The 24,796-nt window shown below is 50.1% G+C and overlaps 1 protein-coding gene across 1 annotated transcript in view; it reads left to right on the top strand.

Annotated features, from left to right (window-relative positions):
- Positions 1-24,796, top strand: part of KPNA6 (karyopherin subunit alpha 6) — a 370,132-nt gene that overhangs the window by 226,151 nt on the left and 119,185 nt on the right. The window contains exon 8 of the mRNA XM_085648440.1: positions 22,672-22,771. Coding sequence (XP_085504566.1) covers positions 22,672-22,771 — 100 coding nt within the window. The remainder of the gene's footprint in view (positions 1-22,671; positions 22,772-24,796) is intronic.

The raw sequence follows: 24,796 nt of genomic DNA, 5'->3' as shown, positions 1-24,796 counted from the left end.
TCACACCACCATCCCACCGCTGCAGGCCACGGAGCTTCAGGGCAGGTCAAGCCACGTTGGCGGGGGCGGGGAGGAGGGGGGGAGCCGGTCCCCGACCGCCGACACCCGGCCCGATCGGAAGGGCCCCCTGGCACCTCCAGCCCCCACAGCCACTCAGGTCGCCCCACCGGCGAGTTCAATCGGCGCCACACTCACTGCCGGCAATCAGGACAGCTCCGCGTCCCGGAGTGGGCCCCACAGCACCTCGCCTCCAGTCGCAGGGCATCAGGCAGGAGCCCCTCCAATCCTCCGGGGGGGGGGCCGCATCAGCGACGACCTCTCCGGGCCACCAGGACCTCCTGGCCCAGCTGCCTCCTGGGCGCAGCGGGCTCGAGGAGCTGCGCGCCTGCAACCAGGATCTCAGCCGCCTCCCGCCGGGCACTGACTAGAGATGGCAAGCGCAGCTCCGGGGGGGCACTCACACTCCAAACTTGCACCAGCCAGGCGGGTCAGAGCCCCAGGGCAGCCAAAAACGCCCGGCCAGGGCAGGATCGGGCGGAGTAGAAAGGATCGGCGGGGTCTGGCGTCTGGAGCTTCAACGCGAAGCGGCCATGCCGGTCAGGCGCCACCTAGCGCTCGGTGTTTGAAGTTATAATGCTGGAAAATATTCAAATGATGTTAATGGGGCTTTTGTCATAAGGTGTTCACAGTTCGGTAGCACCTTTATGCTTGCAGCCCCAGTTGAAGGTGACCATCTAGACTGGATTGTGCAGTATTTGTGGGGGTAAACACACTGTGTTATGAGGCACTGATAAGGGAGTGGGGATCAATGAGGAGTCATTCACAGAGGGGCAGCACTCCTGTGTCTCTGGAGGAAATCATGGGGTCAAAGCATTACATTTTTGGCCTAGGAAGGGGCATGGCTTGGAGCGTCAAGATGACGGTCGCACTCTAAGAGTGCTCCTGACCCCTCTGTCGTCCGCGGCAAAATCCGCCACCATCAGCATCCATCCATCTCTCTAGCCTCTGGCTAACACACCCACTATAACCTGTGTGGCACGGCCGTAAAGAAAAATGCTGAAATGCTGACTGTAGTGCATAAATCCCTGCCCAGGCCTTCAGCGTCCTCTGGCCCAAAATGGCGGCACCCACTCCCTGGACCTCTGAGCGCTAGTCTGTGCTTGGTGCTGTGAATCTGAGAAGTTTGCTGACTGGGGACCCCCTGACCCCTCGTCCCCCAAAACACACACACTCTCTCTCTCTCTCTCTCTATCTCTCTCTTTTTCTCTTTCTCTTTCTCTTTCTCTTTCTCTTTCTCTTTCTCTTTCTCTTTCTCTCTCTCTCTCTCTCTCTCTCTCTCTCTCTCTCTCTCTCTCTCTCTCTCTCTCTCTCTCTCTTTCTCTCTCTCTCTTTCTCTCTCTCTTTCTCTTTCTCTTTCTCTTTCTCTCTCTCTCTCTCTCTCTCTCTCTCTCTCTCTCTCTCTCTCTCTCTCTCTCTCTTTCTCTTTCTCTTTCTCTCTCTCTCTCTCTCTCTCTCTTTCTCTTTCTCTCTCTTTCTCTCTCTTTCTCTTTCTCTCTCTTTCTTTCTCTCTCTCTCTCTCTCTCTCTCTCTCTTTCTCTCTTTCTCTCTCTTTCTCTTTCTCTCTCTTTCTCTCTCTCTTTCTCTCTCTCTCTTTCTCTCTCTCTCTTTCTCTCTCTCTCTTTCTCTCTCTCTCTTTCTTTCTTTCTTTCAATGACGCATCCTGTTCCGTGGCGGAGATGTTCAAACCCCACCATTGGCCACGTCTTCGGCACTACTAGGGAGAACTGCGGGGTGAGAGTGGAGGCCGGCAGCGGGGGAGAGCAGGGGCCGGAGGATCGGCTGCCACGTCGGGCAGCGAGGTCTCGTTGATTGAGCTCCCCTCTGAAATCGAGCACCCAGCGACGGACCCGGCCTACCTGCGAGCTTGGACCCAACCGTGCTGTGTCTGCAGGCCCAGCGGCATACCTGGAGAGCTAGGAGGAATAGCCTTGGGGCTGTTCCCGCTCCTGGTGCCCCCGATAAATGTCCCGCTGTGCGGCCTGAGGTGAGGCATCCTGTCCCTGGCCGGGCCACCGAGGTCGCCACTGCGACAGACTACTGCTGATGGGAACTGGGGGTTTGGCTGTTGCCCCGGACAGCGGTGACTCTCCAGAAACGATCCTGCAGAGGGCGGCCCGGGCCTCGTCTGAGGCGACTGGGCCGAGGACAGCGGCATCATTGGCAGGCGTGCAGAGACGCTGCGACTTTTAAGATCCGGGGACCCTGCCATGTTCAGTTTACTGACTCATGGTCCTGGAGGCCCGCTTCAGGCGAATCCAGGTGGAGGTGGGTCGGCTGTGTGGCTGGTAAGCCGGGGGCTTTGGGGCGGGGGGGGGCTTCCCACTCTCCCCCTTCCAAGTCTGCAGCCATCACCCTTAACAAGAACTTACCTTTGGAGGCCCTCTGCAAAAAGTGCTCTTTTCTCTCTAAAACACCTCAAGAAATTGAAACCTTTCCTTTCCCAGGATGACCTCAAGACAGTAGTCCAATCCCTAGTTCTCTCTAAAATCGACTACGGGAACGCCATCCTAACAGGGACTCCAAAAGCTCACCTAGCCCCTCTAAGGGCAGTGTTGAACATGGCCGCTCGACTCGTATCTGGAGTAAAAAGATTTGATCACATCACTCCAGCTCTCAACTCCCTCAAGTGGCTTCCCATGGAAGGGAGGTGTATTTACAAACTGGCCTGCATCACACACAAAACCCTTCACTCTCCAGCCCCTAACTACCTGAACAACAAACTGATAAGAGCAGGTCAATACAGATCGCTGAGAAGCTCCAACTCACTCCTTCTTATTCCACCGAAACTGAAAAATAAAACCACACAATACCGATCGTTCTCTGGCAATGCTCCCAGGATGCGGAACGCTCTCCCTAGAGTCCTCGGATGCAACCCCTCCTTCTCCTGTTTCAAAAGGGACCTGAAAATCTATCTCCTTAACAAATACTTTCCTGACCAACCTCAACTAACCTACAATTCAATATATGAGTTTACTCCTCTCTCTTGACATTCAAGGATAGTTGGTGACCGGACTGTGTTAACCACCTTATCTTCCATGCTGTATATTTTTTTGCATCCTTACTGCCTGCCTACTATGTAATGCAATTTCCATCTGTTTTTCTTTACAGTATGTATGTAAAGCGCTCTGATACCTACGGGTCAAGCTAGTGCTATATAAAACTTTTAAAATAAATACATAAATAAATAAATATTGTGCTGCGGCCCCGGACCTGGGAAGGTTAGACTGTGCTGCGCTTGGGGGCGCTCCCGCTGCCTGCTGCTGCGGTTGTCCCGCCGACTCAAGGCTGGAGTTCAGCAAGCAGGCTCACTGTGCCAGAGTGAATACCCAGAGCCGACCTCTTGAGGCTCCATCTGCAGGGGGTAGCGCTACAGTGAGAGGCGCTTCAGAAGATTTCGGCACCGGCCTAACAGTCACCGAATAACTCCTCAGACCTACGACATCTACAGTTTGTTGTGTGAGGCGGCAGCTGCGACGTTGCACAGCGCTGGGCTACTGAAAGGTCCCCCGCCCGGCCCAATAAATAGACGCATGCTCTGCTTCACGGGGGGAACAGGCGCTTACCCTTAGCGGTCCACGCTCGGGCCTCACTGAGACTGGCACTTGGACATCCATTGACCGCTCTGGCTTGGGGCGACCCAGGACACTCGCCCATATCCTTGCAGGCGTTGCCCCATCAGCGTCCATACATGGGCCTAAAGCCTTGCCCATGACTGTCTGCCTCTCACTTGGGTTTACGGCGTCCATGCATCAGTAAAACTCTGATTCCACCAGAAGTACTTCTCTGATAGTCCCGAAGCGGCCTGGACCTGGCTGACCGAGTAACACCCCCCCCTCCCCCCCCCTTCAACTCAAAACCAAGTCCACGGCGCTGGGATCCTAAGTCACTGGCGCCAATAACTCGGCCCCACGGACCAGGCGTACACAGTCCAGCAGAGGCCGGAAGACAGACAGTAAGAGCCAGATCGGATTTCCAAAGGGGCCGGGTGCCCAACGTCCAAATGCCAGACTCCACCACTGAGGCTTCACCACTCACATGTGGCTAATTCCTGTGATTATTCACCTGCGAGAAGATCCTCACCCAGGATCTTGACTGTTAACTCCTCAGATTCCCATCCCTCCCGCAGTCCAAATATTCCTACCTGAAGCTCCACGAGATACCGCAAACTAACCTCATCACACTACCACGAAGACAGCTACACACAGGCGAAATCCAGCCCAATCCGATCTTTCTACTGATGTACACTTTGATCCTTCGACAAGAGGGGTTCACCACGTCTCATTGACTCGAAGTGTTATAGTTTAGTTTGCTTCTACAGTTAAAGGGTGAGAGATGCTTCCGTTTCTGAAGTATAGGGAGGGGTGAGTAGAGTGGGGTTTGGGGCTGTTGCCCCGAGTTCTTAGTTGTTTAGCATCTCAAGGTCCACAGCATCTCACCTCCACATTGGCACGACACAACCCTGCAAAGACGCAGTTACATCTGTCCCACATGGCAAATACTCCTCTGCTTCCAAGACGCTCACCATACAGCAGGCTCCCATGGCACTGCAGGTTCCCCTTGCTGACCACGACACGATGACCCACCATGGTAACCTGCTCCACATCATGTCATGGAACGTTAATGGCCTACTAGATAGTATCAAACGAACCGCAGTCCTGCAATACGCCCAGAAACACACTCCCAACATTCTCCTACTCCGAGAAACCCATCTCCTGGGCAATCTCTGTCCCTTCCTTGCCAGATATGGCTTCTACAGAGCCTGGCACTCAGGCTTCTCACAGGGCTCTCGCGGGGTTGCTATCTTTCTAAAATGCAATTTCCCTTTTGTACCTTCCCATGTCACCAGAGACCCTCGCAGGCGTTTGTCGCCTTATCCGAATCCCTAGGCAAAGAAACCCTTCATGTCCTTTCCGCTTACGTTCCAATCGCCACCCATACACAGACCCTACACTGCATAGGTGACACACTCGCCTCCAGGAACGACAATAATAGGAGGGGATTTCAACACCATCATGCAATCTCCGCTTGACGCCACAGGGACTCCTTCTCTCGCGCCCACCTCAAAATACTTACAGACTGGGCTGCAGCTATGGTTCTCTGCGATGTATAGCGAACATGGAACCCACGGGAGACCTACTACACTCACACTTCAGCAGCGCATCACAGTTACTCTCACATCGATTTGGTGTTTACGCCTACCCCTGAGTGTCGCAAAGCCAGGGACATAGTTATCCTTCCCCGGGGCTTTTCAGACCATTCACCTTTGCTTCTAACCATTGGTGGTCCACCTACAGCTCTTCGTCCGATATGGAGAATGAATGGATGGTTCCTCCAGGACCACAAATTTAAAGAGGCCCTCAAAGCTGACATTGAGCAATACTTCCTCACGAACCAGGCCTCTGTCTTTTCACCGGGTATCCTATGGGAGGAGGGTAAAGCCACGATCTGCGGGTGTAGGAAAGTGGCTCTATATATACTGTTCCCAAATAGGTACAGTGTGTATAGAGTCCACAGTCCCCAGAGGTTTGGCAGAGGATACAGTTAGATATAACCTTACTCTCTAAAGTGGTAGCTTGGTCGAGCAGTAAGGCAATTTCAAACACAATAATACATTGAGCTCAATGGGAATTTTAAGTTAGATGCAATTGATTACTCTCAGGATTACTTTTCTAACTGCAGGACTGGATCCTAGATTTAGTTCTTGGAAACAAGTGAATTCATTTTTTAGTTACTGTTGTGATTTTTAAGCAATATTTTGCTATTTTAAAAGTTGACGCTTAGAAACTTTTTCTGATCAAATTACCAATGTTATCCTATGGAAGGAAATTCACTTAGCAGGTGAGTGGGGTTATGGTTACTTTTTCTAGGTCAATGTTAGATCCTGGATCCAGCACTAGTGTATCACCTGTAAGCAGTTGAGAAACTGCATTTGTTATACAGGCGATTTTTTTAAGGAATATTTATAAGTTTGCAAAATCGACACTTAAAAGAAATTTCACAGAAAAACAGTCAATGGTTTCCTATGGAAGAATATTTGAGTTACGGATAAAGTATGCTCTCGTTACGGATAAAGTATGCTCTTGTTACTTTTGTAATCGAGTGCTGGGCTCCTAGGCTCAGTACTGGGACATCTATCTAAAACAGGTAAGTAATTACATTTTCACAGTTGGTATGATTTTTAAAGAATATTTGTAGTTTGCAAAAATCGACACTTAGAAGAAATTTCACAGAAAAACAGTCAATGGTTTCCTATGGGAGAAAATTGAGTTAGTGGTAAGTACGGTTGGGAGTACTTTTCAGGGTCAGTGCTGGGCACCAAGATCCAGCACTGAGATCTCTCCTAATAGCAGGTGAGTATTTCCGTTTTCGTTACTCGGTTGATTTTAGGTGAATATTTTAAAGTTTAGAAACTCCACACTTAGAAGAAATTTCAGGAGAAGCCAGTCAATGTTACCCTATGGAAGAAAAGTGAGTTATCAGCTTTTGGGTAAGTACTCGACTTGCAGAGTTAAGGTCCTGGGCACAGACTCGGGGGGGGGGGGGGGGGGGGGGGAGGGGTCTCCCAGGGTCAGGTAAGTATACTCGTTACACCCTCAGCGGCACAGAGGCAGCTGGGTGCAGAGTGTGTTAGGCCCAATGTTATCCTATGGGAGGCAGGGGGGCCTTGGTTGGTGGCTGCTGACTTGCAGGCCACGCGGCTGTGGGAGCTGGGCTCCTGGTCACTTGCTCAGGGCAAATGGGGAAGTAGGTAGGAGTAGAAGTTACACTGCCAGGGCCACTCGGGCGGCTGGGTGCAGGGTGCTTTTGAGCTTTCGGGCGCTCAATGGATTTCAGTGGGAAAGCTCAAAGACGAACAAAGACTGCAAGCTCGGGGACGAAGATTCTTCAGGTGTGCCCACCACTTTGAGAGGTAAGTTGGGTAGTTGGAGGATAGGTAGATACCCAGGAGTCGGGCACAGGGGGCCGCAGGGTGCCGGGGTGCCTTTTGGTGTCGGGAAATCTTACACTCTGTTGATTGCGGTAGGGGGGGGTCCCTGGTTCTGAGGCTGCAGGTGTCATCAGGAGTGTTGAGGTGGGTCCTTGGGTGCCGGATTCGTGGTCACAGTCACCGGGGGGACGTCCTTGGGGTCTTAGTCCACTCCAACACAGGCCAGGCTTGGCGGGTGCAGTGTGTGCAGGGTTTGCGGTTCCGAGCTGGTGCCAGGGGTTAGATACTTGCTTTGAGCAGAGCTACTGCTCGTGGGAGTCCCAAGTGCTCAGAGTCACAAGGTAGCCAGGTCCTCCGGGGTTTGTGAGGTTGCTGGCCACAGGAGGTGCCGGGATTTAGCAGGAGCAGGTTTGAGGGTCGACAGGCCGGTAGGGCTGGGGCCAAAGCAGTTGGTGTCTTCCTCTTCTTAGCAGCTGCACTGCAGGTCTTCTTTCTTCTTGTTCTTCTTTGCTTTTTCGGAATCTGGTGTCTAAGGAAGGTTCAGGGTGCCCCTAAATACTAAATTTAGGGGCGTTTCAGGTAGGGAAAGGGCAGGGACCACTGGGTCCCATGCCTGGGGTGGGTACACCCCCTATCCTACCACTCTCCTGTGGGAGGGGGCAGTGGCCTAGTCCTGATTGGGTAGGGATCCTCATCTTCAAGATGGCGAGAGCCCGAGATGTGCTTCACCTCGCCTCCTCCACCTGAGGGGTGGGGATGTCAGGGCTGGCACATCCCCTGTCCTTACTTGGAGCTTCCAGCCAGTCTTTCCACCTGAGTGGGTGTCAGAACCGGTGGGGGCCAGTTGCTGAGTACAGCAAGTGGCCTGGAGAAGCACACAAGGCGGCATGCCTTTGAAGCTTCCCCCTGCCCATCCTGGGGGAGGAGACCTAGCACCTCACCCAGGATGCGCATTGTTGCAGGCCCAGGAGAGCGGGGGCTCTCCACCCAGGGGTCCAGCAACATGTCTGCTGTGTGGCAGCCTAGGCAGTCTCTCAGACAAGACGTGGATTGTAGGTTAGGTTTCAGGGGGCATCTCTAAGATGCCCTCTGTAGTGCTTTGTACATTAAATCCCACACTGGCATCAGTGCGGGTTTAATGTGCTGAGAAGGTTGATGCCAAACTTCAGTCTTCAGTGTTGCCATTATGGTGCTGTGAAATTCGTGTTTGACAAGCTCTCAGCACCATGTACTCTTAAATGACAGCACTGCACTTACAGTGCCCAGGAATGGACCTGGGTACTGTGGGGGCACAGGGCTCATGCTCCCTTTCCCACACCACTGGCATAGAGCACCCAACTAGAGCGGTGGCTGATGTATGCCAGGGCAAGTGTAGGTTGTGGGCATGGCACACAGGGATGTGTGCCATGTCGACTCTTTGTGTTGTCTTGTACCCAGACACTCAGCCTGCAAGGGCAGTGTGTTTGTGTTAGGGTGCAGGGCCTCTAAGGGTGGCACAATAAGTGCTGCAGCCCTTAGAGGCCTTCCCTAGTCACAAGGCCCTGGGTACCTAGGGTACCATTTACCAGGGGCTGACATGTGGCCAGGGTTTGCCAATTTGGGTTTTAGGTTGTAGGCAAGGAACATAGGCCCAGGGCACCTGTTTGGCAGGAGTCCAGGGCACACTCAGTCAAAGTACATTCAGCAATTTAGCCAAAAGTGGGGGCACACCATGCAAGAAAGATGGCACTTTCTCACAGCGGGCACGCTAAGAGTCCCCTCAAAGCCCAACGAGTAGCCAGGGATAGCAGACTCACTCTCCTGAAAACCCAAGCGGTTCAGCTGGAAAGATGCCAGTGCCACATCAGATGACTCCCAGCTGTGTCAACTGGCGTTAGTGAGGGACGAGATCAGGCAGATCTCGCTAGACTTGCAAAAACTCCTTTGGAGGTCCTCAGTAGCCCGAGTCTATGGATGGGGCAACAAGAACGGGAAACTACTACACAGACTAACATCCTACCTCCTAGCAACTCGGATAATTTCAGAGATCTGATACTCGACAGACATATTCACTGTTCTCCCTGGGCGATAGCCCAAACCTTCGCAGACTACTGCTCCGAACTATACTCCACCCGGAATCCTCATTGGAGGAACTGCTCGCCCTAGAGGACCTCCACCTTACTGCATTGTCTGCAGTTGTGTCCGATGGACTGGAAGGTCCGATCAAATGCGAGTACATACAGGGACATACAGGGAGCCATTTCACTAGTTACGGCCGGCAAGACTCTGCGCCCAGACGGCTATACACATGAATACTACTCCGCCTACAGAAATGTACTCACCCCTCGCCTGGCTGCTCTATTAGATGAAGCCATAGAAAAAGGCTCCTTCCCTCATGAGACTGATACGGCCACCATAGTTCTTATTCCCAAAACACAGCCACCCTCACCAATGTGTGCGGACTACCTTCCCATCTCCTTGATTAAAACTGAGATCAAAATCTTTGCCACGGTCCTAGCTCAGCGCCTCAAACCTTACCTTGACAAACTGGTTCACCCTGACCAATGTAGGTTCATACTGCCGCGGGGTACTAGGCACAGCCTGCGGCATCTCTACGTGGCCCTGGCTAACCTTCGGGTACTAAACCCCTACCTAGCGGTTCTCCTGCTTGATTTTGAGAAAGCCTTTTGTTTCGGTTGACCGGGGTTACCTTGGGGGATGTCCTGCGGGTCCTGGGCCCCAAGTTTCATCATATGGTTTGTGTTCTGTACTCCAAACCGACTGCGCAAGTTAATGGCGTACTCTCCGACATTTTTCCGCTAGGCGGAGGGACAAGTCAGGGATGCTCCCTTTCGCCCCTCCTTTTTTGTCCTAGCCATGGAGTCCCTGGCCAATTTCGTTCATTCTCACAGCCGAGTTCAGGACTGGCGGTGGGGAGGATCTCATGACGAGAAAATCTCGCTATATATGGACGATATCCTGCTGTTCCTCACGGACCCAGTCTGATCTGGCCCCCAGTGCTTGCATATCTTGCACTTCTTTGAACTGATCTCTGGTCTACGTCTAAGCTCAGCCAAGTCAACATTAGTCCCTCTTCACCTCTCCAGGGACTGCTTCGACTGGCAGTCCACCATCCCTATCAGGCAGCAGTCCTTTAAGTACCCACGAATATGGGTTGCCCCATTACCACACCTGGCCTGGGCACTCGATGTGACCCCCTTAATCACTAAAACCAAGCAGGGCCTGCTGAAATGGCAAAAACTACCACTCAATTCACCGGGGAGTATAGCTTTTTTCAAAATGATGATCCTCCCCCAGTTCCTCTATATAAGGAAGAGGGATTCTGTTGCAGTACCCACCCCCCACACTTTTTGCCTGATAACCGATGCACTTTTCCTTGGTGTGCCCTGTGTTCCTTCCCTCAAAACTGCCTAACAGCCAAAACCCAATTGGGATCTCTGGTCACATGTCAGCCCCTGGTAAATGGTACCCTAGGTACCCTGGCCTTGTGACCAGAGAAGGCCCCTAAGGGCAGCAGCACTTATTGTGCCACCCTTAGAGGCCCTGTACTCTGAAAGACACACACACTGTCTTTGCAGGTTGAGTGTATTGGTGCAGAACAAAACAGAGAGTCGACATGGCCCACATTCCTGTGTGCCATGCCCACAACACACACTGCCCTGGCATACCTCAGTCACCCTTCTAGCTGGGTGCCCTGTGCCAGTGGTGTAGGCACAGGTGCCTGAGCCCTGTGCCCCTACAGTACCCAGGTTCATTCCTGGGCACTGTAAGTGCAGTGCTGCCATTAAGAGTATATGGTGCTGGGAGGTCATCAACACGAACTCCACAGCACCCTGGTGGCTACACTGAAGACTGAGAAGTTTGGTATCAAACTTCTCAGCACAGTAAACCCACACTGATGCCATTGTGGGATTTACTGTAAGATGCACGACAGAGGGCATCTTGGAGATGCCCCCTGAACCTAACCTACAATCCACGTCTTGTCTGAGGGTCTGCCTTGGCTGCCACATAGCAGACATGTTGCTGGACTCTTGGGTAGAGAGCCATCCGCTCTCCTGGGGCCTGCAACAATGCACATCCTGGGCGAGGTGCTAGGTCTCCTCCCCCAGGATGGGCAGGGGAAGCTTCATAGGCATGCTGCCTTTGTGAGCTTTTCCAGGCCACTTGCTGTACTCAGCAACTATCCCCCACCGGTTCTGACCCCCTCTCTGGCGGTAAGATCGGCGGGAAAAGCTAAGTGAGGAAAGGGGGTGTGCCAGCCTCTGCCAACCCCACCCCTCAGGTGGGGGAGGCGAGGTGAAACACATCCCTGGGCTCTCGCCATCTTGAAGATGGGGAGCCCTGCCCAATCAGGATTAGGCTACTGCCCCCCTCCCACAGGAGAGTGACAGGACGGGGGGTCCCCACCCCAAGGGGTGGGGACCCAGTGCTCCCTGCCCTTTACCTACCTGTAACGCCCCTAAATTTAGTATTTAGGGGCACCCTGAACCTTCCTTCCTCAGATCCAGATTCCGAAACAAGCAAGAAGATCAAGAACCAAGAAGACCTGTCGTGCAGCTGCTAACGAGAGGAAGACACCAACTGATTTGGCCCCAGCCCTACAGGCCTGTCAACCCTCGAACCTGCTCCTGCTAAACCCCGGCGTCTCCAGTGGTCAGCAACCTCAAAAACCCCAGAGGACCAGACTGCCTTTTGACTCTAACCACCTGGGACTCCCACGAGCAGTAGTACTGCTCAAAGCAAGTAACAAGCCCCTGGCATCAGCCAGGAACCGCGACTCCTGCACACTCCGCACCTGCCAAGCCTGGCCTGTGCTGGAGTGAACAAAGACCACGAGGACGTCCCCCCCCCCCCCGGCGACTGTGACGCCGAATCCAGCACCCAAGGACCCACCGCGACGCTCCTGATGACGCCTGCAGCCTCAGAACCAGGGACCCCTCCAACCGCGACAAGCAGAGGGTAATATTTCCCGACGACAAAAGGCACCCCTACCCACGGCGGCCCCCTGTGCCCAACTCCTGGGTGCCTACCTATCCTCAAACTACCCAACTTACCTCTCGAAGTGGTGGTCGCACCTGAAGAATCTTCGTCCCGGAGCTTGCAGCCTTTGTTCGTCCTTGAGCTTCTCCATTGAAATCCATTGAGCGCCCGACGGCTCATAAGCACCCTGCACCCAGCCGCCCAAGTGCCCCTGGCAGTGCAACCTCTACTCTAATCTACTTCCCCATTTGCCCTGAGCAAGTGACCAGGAGCCCAGCTCCCACAGCTGCGTGGCCTGCTAGCCAGCAGCCACCAACCAAAGACCCCCTGCCTCCCATAGGATAACATTGGGCCTTACTCACTCTGCACCCTGCTGCCCCTGTGTCGCTGAGGGTGTAACAACTGTACCTACCTGACCCTGGGAGACCCCTGACTCTATGCCCAGAACCTTAACTCTGCCAGTCGAGTACTTACCCAAAAGCCGATCACTCAATTTTCTTTCATAGGGTAACATTGACTGGTTTCACTTGGAAATTCTTCTAAGTGTCGAGTTTTGAAACTTTAAAATATTCATCTAAAATCAGCCGAATTATGAAAACTAATTTACTCACCTGTCATCGGAGAGATCCCAGTGCTGGATCTTGGTGCCCAGCACTGACCCTGAAAAGTAATTACAACCGTACTTACCTATAACTTGATTTTCCTCCATAGGATAACATTGCCTGGTTTTTGCCAGAAATTCTTCTAAGTGTCGATTTTGCAAACTTACAAATATTCGTTAAAAATCGCCTGTGTAACAAAAACTCATTCTTTCAACTGTTTACCGGGGATGCCCCAGTGCTGGATCCAGGATCCAACATGGACTTAGAAAAAGTAACAATAACCTCACTTACCTGCTAAGTGAATTTCCTCCCATAGGATAACATTGGTGATTCTATGTGAAAAAGTTTTTACGTGTCAACTTTTAAAATACTATAATATTCCTTAAAAACCATAACTGTAACCAAAACGTTTTTACTCAACTGTTCACAGGATATGTCCCAGGACTGAATCTAGGATCCAGTCCTGTGGTAAGAAAAGTAATCCAAAAAGTAATCAATTGCATTTAACTAGAAATTCCCATTGAGCTCAATGTATAATTGTGTTTGAAATTGTGTTTGCAGACCCTCTCGCAGCTCAATGCGAGGATGAGCCAGAATGGGAAGGTGATATGGAAGGTCCAGTGGATCTGGATTTCTCTCCACATCCTGGTACATTGTCCCCCTCTTCCGTGGCTACGGAGGAGGTTGGGACTTTTTCTGTGGTATTGCGTAGGGCGGCTGAGGCTCTTAACCTCGAGCTCCCTTCTGTGCCTAACAAGACCAATCTCCTGACTGAGGTACTGCAGCCAGCGTCGTCCTCTGCGGAGCCGCTGCTGCCCTTCAACGACGCACTTACTGACGTCCTGTTGAGCACCTGGAATAAACCCAACACAGGGGCTCCTGTGGATAAGGGTGTGGCGCACCGCCATCGCCCGGTGTCGGGCGACCCCAGCTTTCTCACACAACACCCGACGCCTCAGAGTCTGGTTGTCCAGGCCTCTGCCTCGCCGAGCGCATTCCCTTCTGCCCCTCCAGACAAGGAATCTAAAAAAACTGAAGCAGTTTGGGGAAAAGATTTTTACTTCTGCCAGTTCCGGGCGGTGAATACTGCGTGCCTGTTGGGCCGCTATTCACATTCTGTGTGGGACACGGTGGCACAGGCGCTAACTCAGTGCCCCGTGGAAGCTCGGGCGGTGCTCTTCCAGGCCATTACCGAGGGGAGAGATGCTGCTAAATTCACTATCCGTTGTGGACTTGACACAGCCAATTCACTAGGCAGGCCACTTTCCTCAACGGTGGCGCTCCGCCGTTATGCTTGGCTCAGAACAACTGACTTCTCCGGGGATGTTCAGAACACTTTATTGGACATGCCCTTTGATGGCACATGCCTCTTTGGTGACCAGGCGGATAGCACCCTGGAACGCTTTAAGGACACTCGGGCTACGGCCCAGTCTTTGGTTGTCGCCACCACGCGCACTCCCTTGGGGTCTGCTTTTCGCTCCTTTCGAGGTCAGGGTCGAGGTGCCCAATCGCGTTCCTTTCAGACCCGCAGACCTGCGCAGCCGCAGTCTCAGCGCAGTCGCAGACGTGGGACCCGACGTGGTGGGTCCTGAGGACAGCGGGCAGGTCAATCCACCACCGCCCCTGCCACCGCCGCCTCAAAACCTTCAGAGTCCGGTGTTTCAGGCCCACCAGACGCCAGTGGGTGGCAGGATTCGCCATCACCTCCTCCACTGGCGCACCATCGCTTCGGACAAGTGGGTTCTGCAGATAGTCCGAAGGGGCTATTCCCTCCCCTTCAAGTCTACCCCTCCAGCCATGCCACCTCAGTACCACCGCATGTCGGGGGGATCACTTTGCACTTCACCAGCAGCAAGTTGCGGCCCTCTTCGCCAAGGTTGCCATTGAGCGCGTTCCGATGCCAGAAGTAGGTCGTGGTTGTTACTCCCACTACCTCTTGGTTCCAAAGAAGGTCAATGGTCTGCGCCCTATCTTAGATGCTCAAGCTTGTTCAGGTCTTGTCTGCCCTACACCCGCAAGACTGGCTGGTAGCGTTGGACTTGCAGGATGCTTATTTTCACATCCCTATCCTGCCAGCCGACCGGCGTTACCTATGGTTCACGGTGGGCCACGAGCACTTTCAGTTCACTCTGCTCACTTTCGGCCTTACCAGCGCCCCTCGGGTGTTCACGAAAGTGATAGCGGTGGTCCCAGCTCATCTGCGCAGATCAGGGGTTTCAGTCTTCCCCTATCTCGACGACTGTCTGTTGAAGGCGGGCTCGCCCCAGGCAGTTGTTCCTCACCTCCAGACTACGGCCGACCTCCTGCACTTGCTGGGGTTTTCCATCAACGTGCCGAAGTCGCACCTGATTGCCTCTCAGAAGCGCCTCTTCATCGGAGCGGTTCTGGATACGGCGCAGTTTTTGGTTTATCCTCCCGAACAGCGAGTCCGGGACATTTGGGCTATGATTCTGATCTTTCGGCTCTGGTCCTGGGTTTCGGTCAGGAAGACCCTGAGGCCGGAGCACACAGTAGTGACGGACGCGTCCCTCCTGGGATGGGGCGGCCACATGGGAGAGGCAGAGATCAGAGGCCTCTGGTCTCCGGTGGAGTCCAAGCTCCATATCAACCTTTTGGAGCTCAGGGCGATCCTACTTGCTCTGAAAGCATTCCTTTCCTCTGTCAAGGGGAGAGTAGTGCAGGTGTTCACAGACAACACCACCGCCATGTGGTACTGCAACAAGCAGGGCGGGGTGGGTTCGTGGACCCTATGTCAGGAGGCTCTACGTCTCTGGATGTGGCTGGAACGTAAAGACATTTCCTTGGTGATTCAACACCTGGCAGGTACCCTGAACGCCGGGGCGGACGAACTCATCCGTAGGTGCATGTTGGATCACGAATGGCGTCTTCACTCAGAGGTGGCACAAGGTCTCTTTTAGCAGTGGGGAGAACCTTGGTTAGATCTATTCGCCACCGAAGAGAATGCGCAATATCAGCAGTTCTGCGCGTTGGAGTTTCCAAGGTGGCACTCGCTCGGAGATGCTTTTCGTCGCGAGTGGAGTTGCGGTCTATTGTTCGCCTTTCTCCCTATACCACTTCTGCCCAGAGTGCTGAAGAAGATCAGACGCGTCTGGGCCCAAGTCATTCTTGTGGCACCGGACTGGGCTCGAAGAGTTTGGTATCCCGAGCTACTCAGTATGAGCGTGGATCCCCCGATCCGATTGCCTCTTTGGGAGGATCTCCTGTCGCAGCAACAGGGTACGGTCCTCCAACCGAACCTGTCCAGCCTCCACCTCCTTGTGTGGAGATTGAGCGGCGACAGCTGATTCTATTTGACTAGCCTCCTGAAGTCTGTAATGTGATTCTGGCAGCCAGGCGTCCCTCCACTATATCGGTATACGCCTGTCGGTGGAAAAATGTGTGGCATGGTGCACAGCGAAAGCTGTAGATCCTCTTTCTGCCCCTCTTTCTGAGGTCCTATTGTTCCTTCTCTCTTTGGCCCAGCAGCGCTCTGCTCTGGGCACTATCAAGGGCTACCTTTCTGCTATTTCAGCCTTTCTTAGGCTGCCTGATCAGCCCTCTTTTCAAGTCCCCAGTTGTCAATAGATTTCTCAAAGGCATTACTCACCTTTTCCTTCCTATTCCTTTTGTGATGCCTCAATGGGACTTGAACCTGGTTCTCACATACTTGATGTGCGCTCACTTTGAGCCTCTTCATAATTGTCCTTTGCGGTTATTAACTTTGAAAACTGTCTTCCTGGTAGCCATCACCTCCACTCAGCGGGTGATTGAGCTCCAGGCTCTTTCCTGTAAACCTCCTTTCCTGGCGATTCATCCGGACAAGGTTGTACTTCGACCGCGTCCCTCCTTTCTACCAAAAGTAGTCTCTGCCTTTCATTTCGGGAAAACTGTCACTCTGCCCACTTTCTTTCTGCCTCCGCACCCTTTAAGGCAGAGTTCTTCAATCTGTGGGGCGTGCCCCCCTGGGGGGAAGCGACACCTTCCCAGGGCGGGCGCGCAATGCACTATAAAATCTTATCTTTGTTTATCTTGTACTGAGCTATGATCGTAAGTCGTGACCCATTTCAAATGGGGATTTTTGATAGGAGACCTCCGGAGCAGCAGCAGCTAATCAGCAGGTAGGAACGTCACCACTGAGCAGAGATTGCAGGAAGTGCCGTGAAATTCACGTGCATAACGTTCCTGCATTCCACTGCTTGCTGCCTTTTCTTTGTTTCCTGGGTTTTACCGTCGCCTGGCTATGAAGGACTTGGCTGAAATTAAATCTAAATCAGATAAGAGGGCTTTTTGGAAGGGGAGTGGGGGGTGGGTTGGGGAGGAATTGACCAGGGGTTCGGCAGTAACGGAGGGTTGGAGGGAGGGGAAATCGATGGGGCACAACGTGGCACGACCTGCTCATTGTTTTTTAATTCCACAAGCTAACCGTCCTAGAGCAGTCTAATCATCTTCCAGATCTTATTACTTAGCCTAGCAAAGTAACGTAGTAAAACTTCAGAATATGGGGGCACAATCAAAGCAATCACTGCACCGAATATGCACCCATAAGTAATTTCAAACACCAGATATGTGTAACTGGTATACAGCCCGGTATATTGCCTTTGCATAGTAACCTGCAATGAGACATGAGCTTTAGAAATCTTTTTTTCTGGAGAACATATAAAAACAGCAACAACTTCTCACTGGCTTAGCACAGCAGAACAATTTGTTGACAGTATGCAGGAAGAATTTTACAAATTCATAATAAAAGACAATTGCAGGAGGTGCCTCTGTCGTTCTCTATTACAAGAACTCTAAGCACAGCAAACCTTGATTCCGATAAAACTACCAAAGTCACAGAAGGAGAAATAACCTTCCATAACAGAGCCCTTGCTCAAACTGCCCGAACAATCTCTTTTCCAATGAGCTGGTTAATTCCTACAGCTGAAATGCTTTAGCTGCAGTGGGAGGCAAGGAGTCTCCTTTTCTAAAACCGAAAGCGAACGAGCGAACGAAAAGACAGTCCACTGTGGACTGTCTGTTCCTTCATGTTTGCTTTCATAGCAGAGGAGACTCCTTGCCTCCCACTGCAGCTGAATCATTTCAGCCCTGGGAATTTAACCCCCTCCTCTTCCCAGAAAGGAGACCATGTTTCTTTTAAAATTACACAGGCAGGCGCTCAACATCCACAGGGCTAAAATGGCTTCAAGTTGCCAAAAGAAAATGCCATGTGTGGTTTAAAGAGCCTGCAAATTGCTTGTCTTGACATTATATACAGGTTATAAATAAACCCAAATTCATATGGTCACCTCACTCACCCTGCAGTCACTCCTCTCACCTCACTCTCACACTGATGCATCACTCACTGTGCACTCACATGGGCACTCCTGCCACCCACACAGCGCAGAGGGATAATGTGCCTGCTACAAAGAACGTGTACCATGCAGATCAAAGAACTGAGTCTGAGTAAACTATGAGTAGTGCTATAAAAAAATGAAAGGTGCTATAGAGAATGAGGTGCACTGTTGGTGAGGGAATTCATAGAGAAGGAAGAAATGGGGTGCCAAAAATACTATTGCACTGTGTGCGACCGGTGCTATGGCCCTCCCTGGCTGAGAGTGTTAGCCCCCCTCCCCGGCTGAGAGTGTTAGCCCCCCCCCTGAAGTTTGCATCTAGTTACGCCGCTGTACACAAGTATGGGCTTGTCGTGCCCCATCAAGTTTTCGTCCTAAAGTACAAAAGTACACATTTACATGCACTGCAATCCTGCCTTTTAGGGGGCCCCTTGATAGAGACAGCTAAGTTGTTTTTGCCCTGATGGCCTTGAATAATTCCCAAACAGATTCTTGTGAATACCGTTTTTTTCTTCATTTCTTTTGAATGTGATTGATGTGGGAGAGTCTATTACTATTTGCAGAGAAATGTGTTTGTTTCATGCAACAACCATAGAAAGCTTTTTTAGATCAAAACGGGCCCTCACAAATGAGAAATTGGAGGATTTCACAGATATTATTCGCTGTAAAATTAGTGGATGTGGAGCACAGCCTGAGGATGGCATTAGCAAAAATCCATCCACAGATTGACTGTCTCTGTGGCGAAATATAGGCACACCTGTCACATTAATGTTGGTGGTGTTATCATCAATCTGTCTTCTGTACAATATAGCATCCTAGCAAAAACAATTTGCACACATTTTAGCTTGGAAAATTGTTTTTGAGCTGTATAAAAAGCCTCTGTCATTTAACCACACCCACTAACAAACATGCAGTTTACTAAACACTCTTATTGTGTTGAACATTATTTGCCGGATATGGCCCAGGATATTCGGGTGGCGGTCGAATATGTAGTGTACCAGATTCCAGAAATTTCTGTCATATGGTGAGGGGGCCCGACATGTCAAAAAATTCAGCTGGGGGGGCTCAACCTACAAAAGTTTAAAGACCTCTGCTTTAAGGGAAGAGGAGAGGCTCCACCGTCTGGACCCAAAACGTGCACATTCGTTCTATCTCAACCGCACACAACAGTTCCATGTGGATGACCAGCTCTTTGTTGGCTATGTGGGTGCCAAGAAAGGTCGGGCTGTGCACAAGCGGACTATCTCCCGATGGGTTGTCTTGTGCATTAAAGCCTGTTACTCTCTGGGTAAAAAGGAACCTCCGGTTGGGCTCCGCGCCCATTCTACAAAGGCGAGAGCAGCTACTACAGCATTGGGACGCGGTGTCCCCCTGCAAGACATCTGTCAGGCGGCCACTTGGGCCTTGTTGCATACTTTCCCAAAGCACTATTGCCTTGACAGTCCGGTCCGGAGAGATGGCTTCTCTAGCCGTTCGGTTCTCCGTGACCCTCTGGTGTAATCTCACTTCGCAGACCCACCACCGGGGTTGGTATTGCTTGGGTATGTATTCTAAGGTAAGGAATCAATTACTAACGTCTCTCTTTCAGATGCACAAGTTACTTACTTGTGTAACGATATATCTATAAGAGACATTAGTTAGTGATAGATTCCTTACCGCCCGCCCATCCTCCCCGTTCTGCGAACTGGTCTCTTGGGTTCAGGTCATCCCTTTTAGGGTCCTAGTTCTATTGCACCAGTAGTCTGTCTCTGGCATGGCTTTGTGCTCCTAGCGCGGAAAAGTTATGTACAGAACTGACGTCAGCGCACGTGGGCGCGTCTAAGTAGCTCCGACGACGTCATCTCGGTGGCTACGACGCAAGCGACGTACGCGGAGCCGCACAACGACGCCTACCGACACGCAGGGGTACTGCTGATGAAAACTTTTCGGATCCAGTCTGATGCCTGGGTATATTCTAAGGTAAGGAATCTATCACTAACTAATGTCTCTTACAGATATATCGTTACACAAGTAAGTAACTTGTGCATCTGGCAACCCGCCTCCTGGTGGTCCACGATTGGTTCAGTGGGGGTTGGTCTGACCCGGCCTACAGAACTGAACTCAACGACCTGGGCCTCTCCCATCCCCAGGGACCCCTCCCCACAGTGACCTGTGCAGTCGTCTTGGCCTGGCGCGCATCCCTACAATACACTCAAAGGCACAACAAGCGGACCCAGCAAACACCACTTTGGCAGGGTCCTTGGCTGCGGGAGGTTGAGGGCCTAGCTGGCTTCAGAATCTGGGTCCTCATTGGCATCTCGCAACTTGGAGACATGTGGGTCAGTGACCATATCCGTTCCTTTGCTGACTTACAAGCTAGATATGCACTTCATCTCTCCTAGTTCTACAGATATTTGCAAGTCTGTCACGCCTTAGACACACACATAAAATCCGGCACTTCATTGCCAGAACACAGCTCCCTTGGGCCCAGGTCATGATGGGTAACTTCGGGAGAGGCGAAGTCTCACGCATATATTGCTCCCTAACAAACAACGGTCCCACATCTCTTGACCAGCTGAAATTTAGGTGGGAGGCATGGTTGGGTCATTTGGAGGACGAGGACTTGAGGGATCCACTGATGGCGCCTAAAACTATCACTGTTTCAGCCAAGCTTCGCCTGGTCCAGCTCTTATTACCTGCACACCTCCTATCTCGACCCCAGTTGCCTACACAGAGCAGGCCTTATTCCAAACCCGACATGTCCAAGGTGCGGTTCAGACCCTGCAGATTTCTTTCACATAGTATGGACATGTCCGCACATTACCCCCCACTGGGCAGCCTTCGAAACGGAGGTATTAGGATGGGAAGTTCCACACAACCTCCTCCACATATTACTGGGTATCACTGACTGGTTGGATGGGTCCAGGGCAGACTAGGAATTCCTGTGAACCGCTCTGGTGGTAGCCAAGTGCGACATCGCGCTACATGGAAGAATCCCGCCCTGCCCACTATTGCTAAATGGTGCGGAGGAGTAGACTGGTGTGCCACACAGGAACTCTCATTATATGAAGCCAGAGGTTGCCCTGCCAAACACTGAAGAATCTAGCGCAAATGGCTGGGAATGCTAGGCTGAGCGTCACCCCTATGTCTGTGGGTCTAGTTCATTATGCCCTCTGGAGGGAGAGAAACAATAATGTACTTTGCTGTACCTGTACTGTGTGCTGAAATCCACATATTATGATGCTGCCTAAAATGCTAGACTGTTTGCCTTCATTTTTCTCACTTCTTTGTAAAATCAATCAAATTGATTATCAAAACTCAAATGGCCCAGGAAGCCTCAGACATCTATGGTTGCAGTGGGATGGGTAAAGTATTAGCAGGGTGTGTTTGGGGTCAGGCACACTAATTTGTCTCTTTAATCATGCCGGCAGCAGTCTGACCACGCCGACCCATTAATTCTACATAGCAGCTTGTAAATAGTTGTGATAGCTCTGCAAAATGGTTAGAAATTGTTGCTCATTCTTTAAACATGAGCAAAAAAGCAAGTTTACATTTAAAAGGAAAAAGAAGTATGTACGTTTAAAACATTGAGATTCTTTCTGCTCCAATTTGAAAGCGTTTTAGATATAGAATAAAAATACTAAGGAAATTGTTCAGAGCCAGGCAGGTACGCTTCATGGTTTCTACTGAAAATTTAATTACTCATTTATTTTCAAAACTCTTGGCTTACAATGTAATGATGCATAGGTAGATCCTTAGAAGTAGACAACAGCTGTGCTGGATTCAGTTATAAACTTTAGTGTGATCGTGTCGCAGCTAAAAAGTTACTTTGTTTAATGTTATTAATTTAAGAGGGAAAACTTCCCCATGTGATCTGCTAGAACCCCTCCTTGCCAAACTTTGGAGATTTGTTCCATTTTTCTTTCCACACTGGGTAAATTAACCCCTTAGAACGGGAAACATTGTCTCACATTTCACCTTTTTCCAACATTACCACATAACCTATTAACACTTTCATTCTCTGTGCTGTGTTAATTGCACCTGCCCTTCTTCCTTGTACTTCACCGATTTTGCAGTGGCTGCAGCTTGTCTTCTGTGCCACCAGAAAACATGACTTCTGGGGACAACACTGGAGGAATTGGCAGTTAAATTCTGAACGTTTGATGATCCCCTTCTTCTGCCTGCCTTGGAGGGTGGGGGTGGGGGCGGCAACTATGATGCTTTGCTTTATGTGAAAGTAATTATATGTAGTGATGCAGTTTCTGGCCTCCGAAGACATTGATAAGGCAATGAAGGCATTCAGAATTTGGTCGACAGAATGCTTTTTCATGGTGCAGGGAGATGTTGGAATACATTTGTAAGGTGCTGGCATAGGCCCGAGTGCATTTATCAGGAATATTGAGTTGTAAAAAGACCATTTTAGAGTACCATCAGGGCCTAGAAAAGATTGACAGGGTGTTGGAAGGCATCAGACTAAAAGAATGAGTTGCAAGGTGATCACAGGAGATAGGAAAGGGTAATCTTGAATTCAGAGGATGTTGGGAGGAATTGGAAGCAGTTGGAAAGATGCTTGGAGGCTTAAGAAGTAATCTTCAGGCTGGGATCTAAATTGATTCATCAGGTTCTGTAAGATTTAAGGCAGGTACAAGGTGATGGAAGTGACCAGTAGCATTGGTTGGCTTCCTGTAATGGTTGTTTTGGGGGTAATGAATTCACATGCCTGCCATTAAAGAGATGGGTGTTGCATTCTGGGTTCTTTGTATGATCTTGGATGTTTTTGCTTCTCTTCTAGACTCCTCACCAAGTCCACCAGACTGACCATGACCAGAAATGCTGTCTGGGCCTTATCCAACCTCTGTCGAGGGAAGAACCCACCTCCTGAATTCGAAAAGGTAGAATGCAGTGCCACGTTGTGCTAAATGTGTGCTATAATGTTGCACCCAGAGCTTTGAGTAGGGTGGAAAAAATCGGGGGGAGGGGTGTCTCGCAAAGGTGTGTGGCCTATGTAGTTAAGGGTGTGGCTTAAAAACACCTATGCTAAAAACCTGTGCTTAGCATAGTGTGCTTAGCATAGTGTGCCGCCTAACTGGTATTTTGCTGTTTCTGTCATTGCATCCAGATATATAATACAGCAAGTAACATTATACCTACAACAAGCCGGGACTATTGGCTTGTCAATGGTTGTTAATTGCAAAAGCTTTGTTGTATATAATATAATTTACATTATAATATTGAAAATGCTTCAGTTCTGAAATGACTGTGAAAGAGCTATAAGTAGTCTTTTGTAAGTTACATTAAAGGCACCCTGAAGGTGAGGGCAAACATGGAGAACCCTATAGGGACCTGTCTGAGGCACCTGCTTTTTAGAACTGCCGGTGCTGAGCACCGTCAGAACCCGGCCCACTTAAAGCTCTGGCTGCTCCTAAATGGCTGCTGCAGAAAAAGATACTGAAGCCAAAAGAAACTGCTCCAGCAAAGATTCTTCCCTAGATTCAGTGTGTTTTTTTGGGGGGCCGTAATATTGCTTCTCCAACATAGATTCTGTGATTCATTTATTATGAAAAAGTTACTTTCCTTTAACCTTGCTATTTTAATTGCAATACTGTCCACAGATATGCTGTGAGTAGCACCCTCATACCCCAGATTTATGGATATATATATATATATATATATATATATATATATATATATATATATATATATATATATATATATATATATATATATATATTCTGTCAAATACTACTTACATCTTAGAAGAAAAACGAAGCCTTGTGCGGTTCCTTAATTCTTTTATTCATCCACTTTGCCAAACGCATTTCGAGTGCAACGCACTCTTGTTCACTGACAATGGAAACTGTAGCGAGCGGCCATTTTACATTATTTCCCACGTGATTTGACTAAACTACAATTTAAGTGCATATGAAGAAAGACTTGTAGTTTTTCGTTATTTCATTACTTTAAGCATGCAGCGCGAGACATTAAACAAACGCTTTAGTTGATATTCATATTAATACTGAATAAAACATGCGTAGAGCAATACTGTATAAAATATACATATTTTAAGTATTTTAAATATTTTGTTTGATTCGTCATTTTAGCCCAAGTGGGTTGACTCTAGCAGGACTTTGCTTCTCTTTGCTGCGCATCGTTTTTGCCCCAGTGGGCATACCACACTTACTAATGCAATTCAATTCATTCCACAAGTCTGAATTTATCATAGTTCCCAACTTTAAAAACGATAAAAACAAAATATCTCAATATTCAAACTAGATGAGTATACAAATCTTCTATGTTCAGGCCATCTGGTTGTTTAGAGTTCAACTCCACTATGTACCGTGACACCAATTTTCTCAATCTTTTTTCACGATTCCCACCTCTTGGATTTTTTTCAATAGCATCAATCACAAAGTAAGTTAACCCTTTCACATCCTTGCTATGGAATTTCTCAAAGTGTCTGGCAACCGGATATGTCCGGTCACCATTCTTTATAGCCCTGAGGTGCTGAAGAATTCGCTTTTGTACCTCCAAGATTGTGCTGCCCACGTACTGCAGGCCACAAGGGCACTGGAGCACGTAGACAGCAGAATCTGTTTTACAGGTGAATTTGCCTCTGATTTTCTTTAGATTTTTGCTAAAACCCGGCTTGTACCTTTCTGTATTAACGCCATGTGTACAAGCCTTACATTTAGGGCATTTCACAAACCCTTAACGCCTTGTAAGCCAAGTGGTCTTCTGCTGTGGCTTTCTCAAAGTGTTCTTCACCAGAGATTGTTTAAAGGATTTTACTCTGCGAAATGTGATCTGAGGCCTCCGGGGAATCGTTTTACCTAAAATTAGATCATTTTTTATCAGATGCCAGTGTTTATTACAAATGTTCCTTAATTTGTCATGCTGGATGCTATAGGATGTTATAA

Source organism: Triturus cristatus, chromosome 3_2 (genome assembly GCF_964204655.1).
Source record: "Triturus cristatus chromosome 3_2, aTriCri1.1, whole genome shotgun sequence".
In the NCBI taxonomy this organism is placed as follows: Eukaryota; Metazoa; Chordata; class Amphibia; order Caudata; family Salamandridae; genus Triturus; species Triturus cristatus.
The sequence above is the reverse complement of the archived record's forward strand: the minus strand, read 5'-3'. Positions and strand labels throughout refer to the sequence as shown.